The 18732-nt window shown below is 44.2% G+C and overlaps 2 protein-coding genes across 11 annotated transcripts in view; one reads left to right on the plus strand and one right to left on the minus strand.

Moving 5' to 3' along the window:
- The window catches only part of ALPK1 (alpha kinase 1), a 180089-nt gene extending 176810 nt beyond the window's left edge, over positions 1–3279 (minus strand). For 5 of the 9 annotated variants that reach the window (XM_040329060.1, XM_040329078.1, XM_040329044.1 and 2 more), the window contains exon 1: positions 3161–3274. The gene's annotated coding sequence lies outside the window, so the exon portion shown is untranslated. Of the gene's footprint in view, positions 1–2967; positions 3104–3160 lie in introns of those variants that run through there. The other 4 variants (XM_040329051.1, XM_040329024.1, XR_005744222.1 and 1 more) reach the window with 3 other exon arrangements.
- TIFA (TRAF interacting protein with forkhead associated domain) lies at positions 3240–18300 on the plus strand. Of its 2 annotated transcripts, XM_040329089.1 has the most exons (3): positions 3240–3361; positions 13439–13588; positions 17258–18300. In XM_040329089.1, the coding sequence occupies exons 2-3, from the start codon at positions 13499–13501 to the stop codon at positions 17846–17848; spliced, it is 681 nt and encodes a 226-aa protein (XP_040185023.1). In that variant the 5' UTR covers positions 3240–3361; positions 13439–13498; the 3' UTR covers positions 17849–18300. The 2 variants fall into 2 exon arrangements, with proteins under 2 accessions (XP_040185023.1, XP_040185032.1); XM_040329098.1 differs by lacking the exon at positions 13439–13588.
- The last annotated feature ends 432 nt before the right edge of the window (positions 18301–18732 follow it).

Consider the following 18732-nt stretch of genomic DNA (forward strand, 5'->3'; position numbering starts at 1 on the left):
AACCATTTTGTAAAAACCCAATTTTTGGGATTTTTATTTATTTATTTTTACTAGTAAAAATGAACTGTCACAGTACTAATGGCACTGGCAGCCAAGGGGTTAACATTAGGGGCGATCAAAGGGTTAATGTCTTCCTAGGGAGTGCTTTCTAACTGTGTGGGGAACGTTTTTACCGTGTTCCTGCTTAGCAAGAAAACAGGATCACAGCCTTCCCTTGTCACAGAATGGCTATCTACCTTGTTTACATAGGCAGATCACCGTTCTGCCTATCTCCCGAATGATCGGGGGGTCCCAGCAGACATTGCGTCCACTGGACCTGCTGATTGGCTCCCGCTGTTTTCAATCACAGTGGGAGTGAGTCCCTGGTAAGTGCGGGATTATGAACAGGTACATAATTCTCCCCAGAGTGGCCACCCTGCCGCAGTAAATGTGTGTGGGGCAGTCGGCATCTGGTTAAAATGTTCGTGTTTGACCCTTCAGATAATTTTGCATGAGCGGTCACGATTGGCTCTCGAAAGATGTGTACTAACGATCAGATTATCGTACGATCGTTTCGAAAGCGGTATTTTTCATCTGATTTTCTGATTGTGTGTACTAGAATTAAAGCCTGTATTAAGAAAAAAAATTAAGTCAGCAGCTACAAATACTGTAGCTGCTGACTTTAAATATAAGGACACTTACCTGTCCAGGGAGCCCATGATGTCGGCACCTGAAGCTGACCCATCGATTAACTCCGGGTGCAGGTGCAGGCATCATTACTAAGGGAAACAGGAAGTGAAGCCTTGCGGCTTCACAGCCGGTTTCCTACGGTGCATGCGCAAGTCCTGCTGCGCTTTCTGAATGGTCCCGCTGTCTTCTGGGACCTGTGTGTGCCTCCCAGCCGTAAATGACGTGGGTTGCCGCGGCGCCCTTACATGGAAGTGGGAGAGTTTTTTTTGACAGGTATCCGCTCCCTCTCGCCCCTGAAAGGTGCCAAATGTGGCAGCGGAAGGGGGGAGCAGATAAGCGGAGCTTCCACTTTTGGGTGTAACTGCTTTAACTCTATCCAAAATGAAACAAAACATTTGCCTAATACTACTTTAAACTGGCAATACAATTGACAATCCCTATACAATCTCCCTGAAGGCCTGGTTCACACCTATGCATTTTTGGTGGTTTTTGCAGATTTGCACTACAGTCCATTTAACATGGTTTCCTATGGAACATGTTCTGTAGTGAAAATCTGCAAAATTAAAATGCACAAAAAACGCATAGGTGTAAACCAGGTCTAAATCGGTAGCAAACTGCACTTTTTTTTTTCTTTTAAACCCTGCAAGGTAAAGGCGTAATGTGCTAGTATGAGAAGATATTCACACTGCATGCAGCTTGTGGTTAAAGCGGGATTCCACCCGCGATTTTTTTTTTTTTTAAAAGTCAGCAGCTACGGTACTAACGCTGTAGCTGCTGACTTTTAATAAGGACGCTTAACTGTCCTAGTCGCCCGTGATGTCGGTCCCCCAATGGCGATCACTCAGTCCTGGCGCCTTCATCCTTACTAAGGGAAACAGGCAGTGAAGCCTTATGGCTTCACTGCTTGTTTCCTACTGCGCATGCGCGACTTGCGCAACGCTTTGTGAATGGACGGCTGCCTCCTGGCATACACACAGGCCCAGATTCTCGTAGAATGGCGTAACTTAGGGCGGGCGTAACGTATCTCATTTACGTTACGCCGCCGCAAGTTTTTCAGGCAAGTGCTTTATTCACAAAGAACTTGCCTGTAAAGTTGCGGCGGCGTAGCGTAAATCACCCGGCGCAAGCCCGCCTAATTCAAAATAGGCGGGTAGGGGGCATGTAGCATTTAAATTAAGCGTGTTCCCGCACCGAACGTACTGCGCATGCGCCGTCCGTAAAATATCCTAGGGTGCATTGCTCCAAATGACGTCGCAAGGACGCCATTGGTTTCGACGTGAACGTAAATGGCGTCCAGCCCCATTAGGAAAAACCTAACGTAAACGTCGTAACTTTACTGTGTCGGCCGCGCGTACGTTCGGGAATTCGCGTATCTAGCTAATTTGCATACTCGACGGGGAAAACGACGGGGAAAACGACGGAGGCGCCACCTAGCGGGCAAAAAAAAATTGCAGTTAAGATCCGACGGCGTAAGAGCCTTACGCCTGTCGGATCTAATGGATATCTATGCGTAACTGATTCTAAGAATCAGTCGCATAGATACGACGGCCCAGATTAGGACTTACGACGGCGTACATGGCGTTGCGCCATTGTAAGCCCTTTGAGAATCTGGGCCATAGTTCCCAGAAGGCAGCGCGACACCGAGATGGAGGACGAGGCAGAAGAGCTACTTCCGCATAGCAACCGCCCTTTCAGGTGTGTATAAAAAAAAAAATTCTATTTTTTTATTTTATTTTAACATTTTTGGGGGGAAAAAAAAACGAGTGGAACTCCACTTTAAGGATGAGCTCTGGCGTGTTCGCACACCCCGCATGCAGAGCCCACCAGGAAGTCGGCACTACACTGCGCTAATCACAGGCAGTGAGACATTTCTCGATGCTCGGCTGCAGAGATCGGGAAATGTGCCGACTTTCTGCGGGCTCTGCATGTAGGCTGTGCGAACACGCCGGAGCTTATCCTGACTGGTGATGTGCCGATGACGTCACAGGCTGCATGCAGTGTGAATGTCTCGGAGATATTCACTGTACCTACAGGTAAGTCTTATTATAGGCATACATGTAGGTACAAGTAGAAAAATAAGAGTTTACTTCCACTTTAAATTTTCCAAAACTATTATGAGGTCAACTCTAAACAATCTATTCAAAGCAATACAATCAGACAGGACCTTGCACTGCATAGTTGACGGTAAATCTAAAGGTGATTGTACAATCAGGTTGTATAGTGTATGGTCAGCTTTATCGGTGTGCGTGGAGTCCAGCTTTAAATGTAAACGCACCACAAGTGTCAGTATTGAAATACCTGGATTGGACACTGGAGTTGATGACGTCAGGTATGGAAGGGGCAATCCCGGAAGAGCGGACAGAACGATTCCGCAGATGATTGTTGCCTAGGGACGTCTATTAAACATTCCAAAGATCATTGGATAAGCCCAGAGATCAATGGGACTATTACAGGAGAGAAAAGCAGATAAGAGGAGAATATAATAACCAACCTGATCCTGACTTGTGTTACTCAGCTGACTTCCAGTAAGACAGCAATAGAGAGAGGGAGGAGACCAGGATGTGTGCAGGGAATAGGAGGGCTCATGTGAAAGGCAGGACTATACACACTGAGTCAGCCTGCTCTCTGATTACACACTCACACTTCTCTAGTCTGGTTTACATTGTGATCGAGCTGATACTGGGAACAGCCGGTAAGTGATTTTTAATAATCTGACCTCTACGCATGTCTTCTGCGTGTTTGGGTGCGCGATACAGGTGATTGTAGCCGTATTTGTACACTTGCAACAAAACAACAGAGTACTGTCTGTGATACTTTTTATATTTGCACTAACATTTACATTTTATAGTTTATGCAGTACTTTAGAGCCGGTTCAAACAGGGGGCGACTCGTCAGGCGACTCAGCCGCCTGACAAGTCGCGTTCCGCACTGTTGCTCCAGCTTAGAAAAATTTTCTTTGCATTTATGAATGTTTAGCATTTTTTTTTCTGTGAAAACTCCTGTCAAAAACTCACTTGTAATGTTGTTTTTTTTTTTTCTTTGCCTCTCATGCCGCGTACACACCATCACTTTATGTGATGAAAAAAACGACGTTTTTAAAAACGTCACTTTAAATGACCGTGTGTGGGGGAAAACGTCGTTTTATGTCTTCTGAAAAACGACCAAAAAAAATTGAAGCATGCTTCAATTTTATGTGTCGTTTTTCAAAACGTCGTTTTTTACTTCACAGAAATTGACCGTGTGTAGCAAAAAACGTCGTTTAAAACAACGTTTTTACACCCGCGCATGCCCAGAAGCTAGTTATGAAGCGAGCTTCAATGGAAAAACGTGGTGAACGTAACCTCGCTTTGCTAGAGCATTGTGAGAAAAACGATGGTGTGTAGGCAACTTCGTCTTTGAAAATTGAAGTTTCAAAAACTTCGTTTTTTACTTCACAGAAAATGTCGTTTTTTTTCATCACATAAAGTGATGGTGTGTATGCGGCATCAAAGTGGAGGTTCACCCAATTTTTAACATTAGATTGATGCTCATTTTGTCAAGGGAAATCGTGTGGTTTTTTTTAAATCGAAACAGTACTTACCGTTTTAGAAATAGATCTTAGAAATAGATCTTCTTCCGAGTCCAGCATTTGCCTCCCGGCGTCCAGAGGCGAGTTAGTTCGCATGTCCGGCGCTATATAAGTTTTTCATTCATTCATTCATCTTTTCCGCCGCTTCCGGATATGGGCTGCGGGACTGGGCGTTCCTATTTGATTGACAGGCTTCCGACGGTCGCATACAGCGCGTCACGATTTTCCGAAAGTAGCCGAACGTCGGTGCGCAGGCGCCGTATAGAGCCGCACCGACGTTTGGCTTCTTTCGGCTACTCGTGACGCGATGTATGCGACCGTCGGAAGCCTGTCAATCAAATAGGAACGCCCAGTCCCGCAGCCCATACCCGGAAGCGTCGGAGAAGATCGCTCTCTAAAACGGTAAGTACTGCTTCGATTTTAAAAAAAACACCCGATTCCCCTTGACAAAATGAGCCTCAATCTAATGTTAAAAATTGTTTTTCGGTTGAACTCCCGCTTTGAGCCCTGGTTTACACTGGAGCGTTTTGACATGCGACTTGACAATGGCGTCAATGACACCATTTTAATCGATGCAACGTTGCATCTGCGGCGCTGCACTGATTTCAGAAAGTAGTTTCTATACTAATTCTTGCGATTTCAGGTTGCGATTTACATTGACATCTGTTACAGACAGTTGTTTTTGGTGCATGCTACATCATTGATATAGTACTAGACCCCCTTTCTAAAAGATCCAGGGTCACTGGGTATTTGGGATACCACATGTCATTTTTTTAATTACCAGGCCACGCCCCCTAGTTATTCAGAAATATCCCTTCAAAAAAATCGCTAGATGTACTCTATTTAGAAACATCTGGTAACAGCTACAACATTCCTTAGGTAAAGCTCTGTGCTGGTGATGACTTGAAAAAACAGTAGTACTCCTAGCATTTTTATACAGAAAAACTCTCGGCACGACATCATAGAATTGGGTGAAGTGCCATTGCGTGACACTTCCACACAGTTTAAAAAAAGAAAACGGTGCAATGTGTCTTAACAGCACGTCACTTGTCTCCTCGCTGCCCCTACACATCACATTCCAGTGCGCACACATTTTAGCAGGCAGGCTGGTGTGAGTGTCAGTACCCAATGCTTTCTGTGCTTCTGGCAGCCAGGCTATATTCAGTATTGCTTGAAATGCAATCATGTCTGTCGTTAGGGATTGGGGTTGGTTTAACCCTCCCGCTGCCAGAGCCGTTTTGTGGTATTTTTTAAAAAAATTTGGTTCATAAAAATAATTTTAGGCCTGAAGATTATATAAAACATTATATATATTTTCTAAAAGCAGACACCCAACAGAAAAAAATAGTGGTAGTTCCAATTTTTTATGTTACAAGATATTAGTGCAACAGGTTAGAAAGTGCAAAATGTCAATAAAAAGACTCTGAAGATCATTTTTATAAGCACAATAAATTAAATATATAAATATAAAGATGAGTTTGCCTCAAGTAAATAAGATGCCCAACAAGTCAAGCCTAAGGCCCCTTTCAGACGTCCGCTCCGCCTGTCCGTTATTACAAGTCCGTTAACGGACTTGTAATACATCCCTATGGGATCGCGTCCGTTAGCGGATGGAGCATCCGCTAACGTCGGGGTCCGGTTTTCGGACGAAAAAAAAACCCCTATTTTTCTTCCGTCCGGCGGAACGGAACTGATGCAGACGGTCCGTCTGCATCCGGTTCCCCATAGGGCAGAGCGGAGCTGAGACAGGGCGGTCTCTGCACTGTGTGCGGGGACCGCCCTATCCGCCGACAGCTCAGCGGGGATCCCCGCTGAGCCGACGGAGACACACGGAGCGGACCCAGAAACGGTCCGCTCCGTGTGAAAGAGCCCTTAAAGGGGTTATAAACCCTTGTGTTTTTTCAACTTGATGCATCCTATGCATTAAGGTGAAAAAACTTCTTTCACTGACTGGCCCCCCAGCCCTCCCATTTTACTTACCTGAGTCCTGTATTTCCCTCGGCGGAGACGTGCTCTCCCTCTCTGCACAGGGTCCCGGATCTTGATTGGGTAAATTGATAGCAGCACAGCCATTGGCTCCTGCTGCTGTCAATCAAATCCAATAATGCAGACACCGGGAGGCAAATGCTGGACTCGGGAGCATGCCCGCAAGGTAATCGCCCCCCTGGGAGAGCGCCTCTCCTAGGGGGGTTATCTGATGCGAGGAGGAGCCGCAAGAGCTGACGAGGGACCCTAGAAGAGGACGATCGGAGCCACTCTGTGCAAAACGAGCTGCACAGTGGAGGTATACCATGTTTATTATTTAAAAAAAATAAAACACAAAGGTTTACAATCGCTTCAAAACTAGGTGCACCCGTGAAACGGCGACAGACTTCAGTACCCTATATTTTCAGTAGGCGATGATTTAAAAGCCCCTATCGGTCATAAGTTTAGAGTTATTTGTGAATAGCGAGCCTAGAATTATTTCTCTCACATGCGTGGCAATGTGTAACGTGTAGTGCAATAAACATAGAAACCCCCGATGCATGTTTACATTCGTATGTGGGCTACAAAATTTTGGTGGGATTTTAAGTGCTGGAATGAGACTTTCATTTTATACAGTTTTACATTTTTTCTCTCTCCTTAAAGCGATAGTAAACCCTGCTTGGTCATTTTTTTACCTACAGGTAAGCTTATAATAAGGCTTGCATGTAGGTAAAATGAATATCTCTTAAACGAGCACCATTTAGGAGATATTCACCTTGGATGCAGAAATTAATGTCACCAGCGCATGCGCTCTGAAGGTCTGGCATACTTTGCCTGACCTTTGGAGCTTCCTGCCGGAAATGTGGGCTAGAAGAAAGACTGGGGGAAGATGTCAGCGACGACGGCACAGCGCTGGAGGGCTTGGTTCCAAGGGAGGTATTTCATAATATGCCACAGCCACGGTTTACTTCCGCTTTAATTTGGAACAAAGTCCTCTATGTGATGATTTTTTGCTGACATGTTCTCTTCTTAATGAGATGCCAGGTCTTTTAGACCCCTGATGTTTCCCCTGCCCTCCATTAAATGTAATGAAGTGTAGATCACATTGCATTAGATCAGTGGTCTCCAAACTGTGGCCCTGGGGCCAAATGCGGCCCTTCGCCTGCCTTTATCTGGCCCATGGAGCACTATTCCTCTTACTGTAGTAATGAGACACTTTTCGTCCAACTGACACCCAACAGCAGGACATTATTCCTCCCCATGACACCAATAATAGGGCATTATTCCTCCCAATGATACCAATGATGGGGCACTATTCCTTCCCCTAACCAAATATGGTGATGTTTATGCCTGGAAAACTACCACTGGCCACAGTCCGGCCCCCCTAAAATCTGAAGAACAATAAACTGGCCCTTTGTTTATAAAGTTTGGAGACCCCTGAATTAGATTCTTCCCCAGTCATACAGGCTGGAGAAAGTGACAAGGGGACCTAGGTTCACACCTTAGATTTTCTGCACGGTCATTTCAAGGTGCATTTCAAAAACGTGCCCTGCAGGGAAATGGCATGGTCTCTTTGACCATGCCATTTCCCTGCGGTTCCCACACACGCACTGCGATTCTACATGTGTCGGGGTGCCATTCAGAATGAATGGCAGCCCCGGGGCGATTTCACAGAGCAGTGCGTTTTTCACTGCGGGTGGTTGCGGGTGTGGGAATTGCTGTGATACCCGCAGCCTCGCGCACGGATGTGAATCGAGGGTTAGGCTTAATTTACGTGCTTCCAACCATGTATACGTGTGTAAAACGCATGTTCTTGGATGCAGATTTTTGGATTCTGAGTTACAGATCTGAATGCAGTGCATGTTTACACACCTGTGTGAATGGCTCCTTTGAAAACAATGTAGCTGTGTTCAGATTTTGTAATAAAAAAACACTTTTGCGCTGTAATAAATAGAAATCTTTACATTGAGGGAGCTGTAAAAGGTGTCTGTTCTAAATACAAAGCATTACAGCATGTCCTCCGCCTGTCTCTACTTAGTTCAGCACTATATGGGAATTTCCCGGCAGTCATGTGGAGGGGGGAGACACTTCCACCCTTCCCCCTTCCCCCTGAGGAAATGTATGACACATACAAACATAACCCAGGCAGCGTCAGTTCAGCGGGACTCATTTCACAAGTTTGCTGTGAGGTACAATGTAATACAATGATGGGTGCGTTCCAAAGTAAAGTCTTGCTTAACCAAAGCTATTAGTGGGAAGTCCCCTTTTTTTTTTGCATGTTTCTGGTGTTTGTGGAAGTAACATAGCTGAAGCAGCTGTTTTTGTCTCCTAGACATGGCTCCACCAACCCCCATACTGCACTGCCTGCTGAATACTTCTTATTAGGAATGAGCGTGCGTTCATTCAGAACCAGACTTTCCATGACCAGGCTAGAGGAAATATCGGTTTAAGTTCTGTGTTCCATGTAGGCTCCTTTTACACTGATGCAGTGCGATTTTACCACGCCACATATGCAGTGCAGTGTACCAGGTTACGTGGGCTTTCGCCATAGACTTCAATGGCATCAGACGGTTTTGGTGCATATTCAGAAAACGCACCACAACCACCTGATGCAATAAAAATCTATGACAAGGGCACAAAACCATCGGGTACACAGAGCTGCACATGTGGAGTGCGAAAAGCACACTGAATCAGTGTAAAAGCGCCCTTAGATCTACAAGTCCTTCTGCCATCATGGAAGATGGCACTCCTAGTCTTTTCATTCCCAGATTCTGTGATTGAATGACGTGGTGGTGTGGGCAGAGCTATGCACAGCCATGCCAAATTCAGAAATGCAGAGGGTGTTCCAGGGAGAACTATTGGATCCAGTAAGGCTTAAAGGGGTTGTAAAGCCTATACTTACCTGCTCTGTGCAATTGTTTTGCACAGAGCAGCCGCTATCCTCTTCTTGTGGGGTGCCCTGCTGGCACTCCTGGCCCCTCCTCTTTATTTGGTTCCCCCCCCCACGGAAAACTGTTTACCCTGGGGGAACACATGCATGCTCCCTCCCGAGTCCTGCTGCTGCGTCCGTTGACACACTCGGCCTCATCCCCTCATTCCCATGTCACTGGATTTGATTGACTATCAATCTGTCCAATGAGGAGAGAGACAGCGGCTGGAGCCACTGCGCTTGTGCACATCACTGGATCAGATGGGCTCAGGAAAGGGTAGCTGCAGCCCAGAAGGTTTTTCACCGTAATGCATACAATTTACAAGCACTTTAACCTCCTTACTACCGGCTGCCGTCAATTGACGGCGGCACGATAGCTCTCTTGTTCTAAGAGGACATCATATTATGTCCTGGTCTTGCAGAGCCACTAAGGGGCGCACACCAGCCGCGTTTCTGGGAACCCGATGCGCGTGCCCGCGATTGCCCAGTAACTGAGCAGGGCCGTGGATCCTGTCAGGGAGAGGAGACCGATGCTGTGTCCCTTGTACATAGGAACACAGATCGGTCACCTCCCCCAGTCAGTCCCCTTCCCCCACGGTTTGAATCACTAGTAGAGAACACATTTAACCCCTTCCTCGCCCCCTAGTGTTAACCCCTTCCCTGCCAGTCACATCTATACAGTAATCAGTGCATATTTATAGCACTGCTCGCTGTATAAATGTGAATGGTCCCAAAAGTGTCCAATGTGTCCGCCATAATGTCGCAATCCCAATAAAAATCGCAGATCGCCGACATTACTAGTAAAAAAAAACATAATTATGGGATATTTAGTATAGCAAAATGTAAAAAATATTGTGGTTTTTTTTCAAAATTCACGCTCTTTTTTTGTTTATAGCACAAAAAATAAAAACCGCAGAGGTGATTAAATACCACCAAACGAAAGCTCTATTTGTGGGGGAAAAAAGGACGCCAATTTTGTTTGGGAGCCACATCGCACGACTGTGCAATTGTCAGTTAAAGCGACGCAGTGCCGGAAATTTCGCTTGGGCAGGAAGGGGGTATCTGTGCCCAGTAAGCAAGTGGTTAAAGGAGAAGTCCAGCCTGAGCTTTTTAAGCTGGGCTTCTTCTCTGGGTCACAGGAGTGCTATTTGTTTTGCACTCCTGTGACCCGTTTTCAGCAGAGAGCGGTCTGAAGTTCACTCTCTGCTGACGTCACTGCCATCAGTCGGGGCGGCACGTCATACAGACTTCCAAGTCGGGATCCGCCAGCTGCCCTGATCAATAGCTCAGTCTCAGTGAGCCGCTGAGACGGCCTCTCCCCGCCCGTCCACTGCTCAGTGCTCCAATGAGCGTGGAGAAGTAGAGCAGAAGCTATGCTGACTGACAGTCAGCATCGCTCTGCTCGGGGAGGAGTGAGAACCGAGCCATCGGTAGTTTTCGGTGGCTCGGTTCTCAGTGCAGAGACGCCGGGGGACAAATGCAGCATCAGTCTGATGCTGCATTCACCAAGGTAAGTATGAATAGGAAATAAAAAAAATACCATACTTCTCTTTTAAGCTGGCTATACATTATACAATCCTGTTGTACAATTTTCCTTTCGATTTACCAAAAACGTTATAATATGAGGTCAAACCTTAACAGAAATTGTATAAGGAATGGTCAGCTTTGGTTTACACCTGTGGTTGGTGGTGGCAAAAATAGGTGATTTTCCAGCCCCCTTAACCCTGTGTCTACTAAGGCGTATTTCTAAACCGGCTGGTATACAAGGAGTTTCTTCTTCTTGTTTTACGCCTGTGGTAAATTTTTCTGTAAAAGTGATCCAGGCAACTGTAAAGCCATCTAATCACGTTTACAGTACCAAGAATGTGCTGCCCACCCACCTCTATTTCCAGCCACATTGGTTCCCTTTCTCTCCTGTTCCTATGGGGAGCCACAGTAAATTGCCTGACCACAATGTGCATGAAAAGATTGAGGATCATCCTTGCCCCTATTTGCAATGAATGAACTCAGAAGTGTGTGTATTATGTTACTTCCAGGCTTACGGTTGTCATTCCTCAGCTACTGCAGCCAGGGAGGCAGCTAATCAAGCACTATCTGTGCTTGATTAGCTGCAGTGGAGTACAGGATAGACACTGGGGTCTAATCAACCCCTTATGTTTCTTTAAAGAGAACCTGTCAGCTCCCCAAACGAAATTGTAATGAAATAGATAAAAATAATTTAAACAAAATTTAAAGCACCCCCATGAATGCAAATGCTCACATTGGACATGTACAGTGAGGAAAATAAGTATTTGAACACCCTGCTATTTTGCAAGTTCTCCCACTTGGAAATCATGGAGGGGTCTGAAATTGTCATCGTAGGTGCATGTCCACTGTGAGAGACATAATCAAAAAAAAAAATTCCAGAAATCACAATTTATGATTTTTTAACTATTTATTTGTATGATACAGCTGCAAATAAGTATTTGAACACCTGTCTATCAGCTAGAATTCTGACCCTCAAAGACCTGTTAGTCTGCCTTTAAAATGTCCACCTCCACTCCATTTATTATCCTAAATTAGATGCACCTGTTTGAGGTCATTAGCTGCATAAAGACACCTGTCCACCCCATACAATCAGTAAGAATCCAACTACTAACATGGCCAAGACCGAAGAGCTGTCCAAAGACACTAGAGACAAAATTGTACACCTCCACAAAGCTGGAAAGGGCTACGGGGAAATTGCCAAGCAGCTTTGTGAAAAAAGGTCCACTGTTGGAGCAATCATTAGAAAATGGAAGAAGCTAAACATGACTGTCAATCTCCCTCGGACTGGGGCTCCATGCAAAATCTCACCTCGTGGGGTCTCAATGATCCTAAGAAAGGTGAGAAATCAGCCCAGGATTACACGGGAGGAGCTGGTCAATGACCTGAAAAGAGCTGGGACCACCGTTTCCAAGGTTACTGTTGGTAATACACTAAGACGTCATGGTTTGAAATCATGCATGGCACGGAAGGTTCCCCTGCTTAAACCAGCACATGTCAAGGCCCATCTTAAGTTTGCCAATGACCATTTGGATGATCCAGAGGAGTCATGGGAGAAAGTCATGTGGTCAGATGAGACCAAAATAGAACTTTTTGGTCATAATTCCACTAACCGTGTTTGGAGGAAGAAGAATGATGAGTACCATCCCAAGAACACCATACCTACTGTGAAGCATTGGGGTGGTAGCATCATGCTTGAGGGGTGTTTTTCTGCACATGGGACAGGGCGACTGCACTGTATTAAGGAGAGGATGACCGGGGCCATGTATTGCGAGATTTTGGGCAACAACCGCCTTCCCTCAGTTAGAGCTTTGAAGATGGGTCGAGGCTGGGTCTTCCAACATGACAATGACCCGAAGCACACAGCCAGGATAACCAAGGAGTGGCTCTGTAAGAAGCATATCAAGGTTCTGGCGTGGCCTAGCCAGTCTCCAGACCTAAACCCAATAGAGAATCTTTGGAGGGAGCTCAAACTCTGTGTTTCTCAGCGACAGCCCAGAAACCTGACTGATCTAGAGAAGATCTGTGTGGAGGAGTGGGCCAAAATCCCTCCTCCAGTGTGTGCAAACCTGGTGAAAAACTACAAGAAACGTTTGACCTCTGTAATTGCAAACAAAGGCTACTGTACCAACTATTAACATTGATTTTCTCAGGTGTTCAAATACTTATTTGCAGCTGTATCATACAAATAAATAGTTAAAAAAATCATACATTGTGATTTCTGGATTTTTTTTTTTTTGATTATGTCTCTCACAGTGGACATGCACCTACGATAACAATTTCAGACCCCTCCATGATTTCCAAGTGGGAGAACTTGCAAAATAGCAGGGTGTTCAAATACTTATTTTCATCACTGTACATGCATGTAAACAGCATTTGCACCACACATGTGGGGTATCGCCGCAAATATCAAAGTGAGAGCAATAATTCTAGAGCCATAATTTTGGGCTAACTCAAAACTGATAACCTGTTTCCTTTTAAACCATTGCCAATTGGGTACCATAGTTTATTGCCATTTCATGGGTGCAGGCAATTTTAAGGAATTTTTGAAATTCTAGAGGTTTTTGAGTGGGAATACTGTGTTGTGAGCCTAGTGTTTTGCTCGGGGATGCAGCGCAGCCCATTCACTTATGCACAGGGATCATTTTTGCCACACCGCAAAGCGCAATATCTTGGGCAGCCCTGCCTGGTTGAATTTTGCAGCTAATCAGCTTGTCTACTGGGGCAATTTTTCAATTTCTTCCATAAAAACCTGCATCTTTTTTGTCTCCAAAAAATTATAGGTATTTAGGAAGTGACAGTGTTGCCTTCCGAATGCCTGTCAGCTGCACCTGCACCACTCTATGAAAAGCAATTCACTGCGGATTACTCTTCAGGCGGCAATGCCACTATTAATGAGCCCTAACGCTGGAGCTGGAAACATGGTCAGAAAGGTAGACTAACTCTCTAACCCTTCCTCCTTCCTGTGCCTTATTTTACTTGGTGCGTGTCAAATTTTAGTCCGCTTTTTTGGCATCCTATTCAAATGTTTAGAAGAAATTAGAATAAAGATATGGACTTTGGAAATTATTCTTCTAAACAATACCGGGACGTTGGCGCACTGTTACTTGTGTATCCACAGCATCACCCTGTGATGATACACGTAGTTCACGCTTTTTTGTCATCCTATTTAAATGAATAGGCTTAACACAATGCGCTATTATGTGTGTACGTTAAATGCACCGCAGAGGACCGCCATTTTGTGTGTGAACCCCCCCAAAAAAGTAGATAATCTTTACACCTCACACACACTGGATGTTTTAACACTGCTGTTAGGGGCGTCTGGGGTTTTTTTTTTTTTTTGTCTCTAAATGCATGTTGGCTTATGTGGTGTGTTTATATAGGTATTTCGAGGAGCTTACAGGCAGGGGTGTTTAGTGGCAGAAAAAATCCCACTGCCAGCACATCAAGGAGCAGTACTGTTTTGGCGGGAAAAAAAGCTTGACAAGGGTAAATGCATCTAAATGTGTGTTAACGTTAGGCTTGTTCAGCACTGGGGCATTAAGTCATTCAGTGGTCAGAAATGAATAACGCCCAAGAGCTTGATGTGCCCAAATGCATTACATACGTTTAGGAGTTTGTTTGTTTTTTGCCCAAACACAGCTGCCAGGAGGAAAGGCGTCTAGGAGAGATAGCCAAATGGCCGGTGTGCATGAGGACTTAAACTCCAAACTTTCCTAGTTACTAGAATACATTGTTTCTAACTTCTTCATGTAGGTGGAGTTCACTAGCATTCCAACAATTTAACCACTGTACATCCAGGCCAATTCTGGCATTTCCCTCCTACATTATCTTTTTTCTTTTTTTGCAAGAACATTACTTGGAACTCTCAAACATTATTATTTATATATAAACATTTCCGACATGCCCAAATACTCGAATTCTATTAAATTTTTTCAGAATTTGACCCATGTATGGCCTGCCTAAGTACAAAGGGGTTGATTTACTAAAACTGGAGAGTGGACAATCTGGTGCAGCTCTTCATGGTAGACAATCGGCTTCTAACTCCAGCTTGTTCAATTAAGCTTTGACAAAAAAATCTGGAAGCTGATTGGTTTCTATGTACAGCTGCAGCAGATTTTGAACGCTCTAATTTTAGTAAATCAACCCCAAAATATTCTCTCTGTTTTATGAACTACTTACCAATTGTAATATTACCAATAGTAATATTGGCTCCCATTGTTGTCAATGAGAGCCAGTGAGGGGGGGGGGGGGGGTTGCCCCAGCCACAGCCCCACTCTGTGTATTATGGACACACAGAGCAGGGCTCAGGAGTGAGCATATATGAGTGTTCCCATAGCAAGCGGCTTGCTGTGGGGGCACTCTGCAGGAGGGAGAAGCCAGGAGCGTGGGCGGGGGCCCAAGAAGAGGAGGAGGGGGGCTGCTTTGATCAAGACCATTGCACAGAGCAGGTAAGTATGATATGCTTGTTATTTTAATTAAAAAAATTTAGCCTTTTACAATGTTTTGTCTCAACCCTCTGACACTTTTGCTGGACAGCTTTAAGGAAGTTGAATAATAATATTAGACTTACTGCCCAGACCACCAGGTGAAACTAGAGCCTAAAATTTTTTTTTGCAGCCACCACATCTAAGAACTAGTGAGCTCCAATATACAGTTTGTTCAGCAGTTAAATGTTGACACAAAATATCCACTAAAATGCAACTTTCTTTATCTAAGGCCCCTTTCACACAGGAGTATCCGATCTAACCTGCCAGATGGATGGTGACTTTTCCCCATCCATCTGTTTTTAGTGGATTGGATGTCAGCGGGTATAAAGGGACACATGTTCGTTGACATCCAGCGCTCCATAGAGGGCAATAGATGGCCTGATTGGGTCCACCTTAAAAAAGAACTGACAGGGGGACCTGATCGGGCCATCTACTGCCCTCTATGGAGCGCCAGATGTCAACAAACATGTGTCCGTTGATATTTGCTGATATCCTATCCACTAAAAACGAATGGGGAACTGTTCCCCCCCATCCATCTGGCAGATCAGATCACAGTCGGATGGAAATGGACAGGCCCATAGAGGAAAGTGGGTTGTGTCTGTGTCCTCTACATAAGCAGAGCAGACACTGACCTATCATCCACCTGTTCAGCGGGGATCAGATTCTTGAGCAGGCGGATCCGCTTGCAGAGTCCATCCATCTGAAAGAGCTCAGTTGTTACTTTCAGTGGTATTTTGTCATACAGACAATGCTTCCTTTCTACTAATAACAATTCATGTCCCGTCAACTATTGCTAATTGGGCTCAATTTTAGCTATTTCCTTGCTGCTAAAGTGTTGCGAGTGACAGAGTTGCTCACCTTACATGACCCTAAGGCCCCTTTCAGACTGGGGCGGGAGCCGCGGTGGCGGTATAACGCCGCTAAAAGTAGCGGCGCTATACCGCCGGGATTGCCGTGGAAATCAGCCGCTAGCGGTGCGGTATTAACCCCCGCTAGCGGCCGATAAAGGGTTAATACCGCCCGCAATGCGCCTATATAGAGGCGCATTGCGGGCGGTATTGCCGCGGTTTCCCATTGTTTTCAATGGGAAGGAGCGGTGAAGGAGCGGTATACACGCCGCTCCTCTCACCGCTCCAAAGATGCTGCTGACAGGAGATTTTTTTTTGTCTCCCGCCAGCGCATCGCCTCAGTGTGAAAGCCCTTCGGCTTTCACATTGAGGTAGCTGGGCAGGAGTTTTTCAGGCGGGATAGCAGCGCTATTTTTAGCGCTGTACCGCCTGAAAAACTCCTCAATGTGAAAGGGGCCTAACATACACCAAAATCATTTGACTAAATGGAAGCATTAACCCAGCCAAAAATATACAACCTGCCAAACAAACAAACTTCTTTTAGCAAAGTTTTCTCACAGTTAAAATGTAGTAGTTTCAGGATCCCCATATATCCCAACTTGAAATCTTTACCTGTTAAAATCTAAGGTATGAGAAAATAAATTTCTAATGGGAACAAATAATTTGACCAGTTTTACTTTATAATCGCTATTTGTAGATGAGTAGTTGCTTATCTTCCAACAACAACAATTAAAAATATATTTGCCTGTCCGTGTACAAATCATCTCTGTGATAGGACCTGCCACGATACTCGCCCTACGGTGGCAACAGGGCACACGTGATACTTTGATCATTTCTGTACTACATAGCAAAAGAAGGAATTGTGCATTTTCAAGAAAGGTCTCCAGCAAGTTGTCAAAGCATCCTTTGTGATAGCAAGCATCTATGACACCCTTAGGGACTTGTTATCTTCATCTAGTACATAAACAGAATGAATATCATAAGTAATACTTGCTTTTATTGGGTAATTTATGGGAGCCTATCTATAAATTATTTTACTGTGTACGGCATGTTATTAAGAAACACACTAATAGGCAATACAGGAAGAGACTGTTTTTACCAGATAAGATCCTGACTTGAGATAAGACAGTTTTTATTATTTACCTGAAACGCTTTGAAATGTTGCACTTTGCTTTATTGCACTCACAATCATTATATTTACACTTTATATAAAACTGTTTGCGTGCACACCCCTAATGAACTTTATGGATGCTGTGTTTTTCAGTTAGAAATGGCGGGCGCAGGGGTGGCCAATGATGTAGACACTGAGCAGACGCTTACTTGCCTGCATTTGAAAATGTACCATCCTCTTCTTCAACATGACTCAAGGATCTTCAGTGCCTTTAATTTGGGCAGAAAAGAGGAACTAAGAGCCGAAGACGCCGCTATCTTTGGGCGGGACGTGTGCAAGTTCAAGTTGCTGAACACAAAAGTCTCCCGCCTGCAGTTTGAATTTAATTTTTTTAAACCTTTGCACAGCTCCAAAATGGCCTTTGAAATTAAAAACCTCAGCAAGAGAGCAAAACTGTATGTTGATGGCCTGGAACTAAGCTACCTAAACAAAGTGGATCTCCCAACTAAGTTCATGATTCGTTTTGGGGACTTTCAGATCTTAGCAGAGACTGAAGAAGGAGAATCTGAGGAAAAATACAACATCTGCTGTGAAGTGTCACGATACTCCCTTGTTCAGGATGTACCTGGTCCATTAATGGTTGGTATCTCAGAAACTGGTGTACTGAATGGTCCTACTGCTCTATATTCACATATCTGCCGTAACACTCCTCCTCCAGTAGAAGTTGATGAGAATGACGTATAATTGGACATAGATTTCATATGCACAATGAAGGAACTAACTTTAAAGACTTTTTCAATATACATAAATGTGATGCTTGTCTGCATTGCCTTCTCCAGGCATTTGTTGTGACATATATTTAATTTTTACTAATATTTATCACGCCTGTGTTGAGCTGTAGATCACGAACCTGACCTCTTCATTCAATCTCTGTCGTGAGCAAATTATGTAGGCAGCTACTACTAACTTCTTCCTTTCAGAATGTTAGTTCCTTGGTTGCCACTATGATGCTTTACCTTGAACGTATTAGGTATCTCTGCTGTAGAACAAGTTTGTAGATACATTAAGCCGATATCCAAAAAGCGGCTGCATCTTTCCCTACCGCCGCTATTCCTTAGCAAAAATGCAGTCACTGTTCTTGCAGATAGTCTGCTTGTCATTGAATGCAAATTAAAAATGTATTTGTATTTACTATAGATCAAAGGTGTTAACTTTGCTTTATGCTTGACTTTACTTAGAAACCTTACAAGTTTGTGTGTGTGTGTGTGTGTGTGTGTGTTTTTTTTTTTATGTATTCCTATTTAACCATTTTTTTACACTTACTATTTTCTGTTTTTTAACAAAAGATTTGTTGCAAAACAGGAAAATGCACAAAATTTGACAAAGGCTTTTTTTTCATTCGCTAATAATTTTGCCATGTTTTGTACCAGAAACATGGTTTTAATGTCATTTTTAAACAAGACAATTTGTAGACTAAAATGTATATTTTTATTTACAACAAAAGTACTTTATTAGAGAACTAACACCTATATCGAAAATACCTCATGAAGTGGGATTGTATAGGCAACGAATAAAATTTTCAAAAATATATATGAAAAAATAACAATTTATTACAAAAATAGTTACAA

This window comes from Rana temporaria, chromosome 1 (genome assembly GCF_905171775.1).
Source record: "Rana temporaria chromosome 1, aRanTem1.1, whole genome shotgun sequence".
NCBI classification, from domain to species: Eukaryota; Metazoa; Chordata; class Amphibia; order Anura; family Ranidae; genus Rana; species Rana temporaria.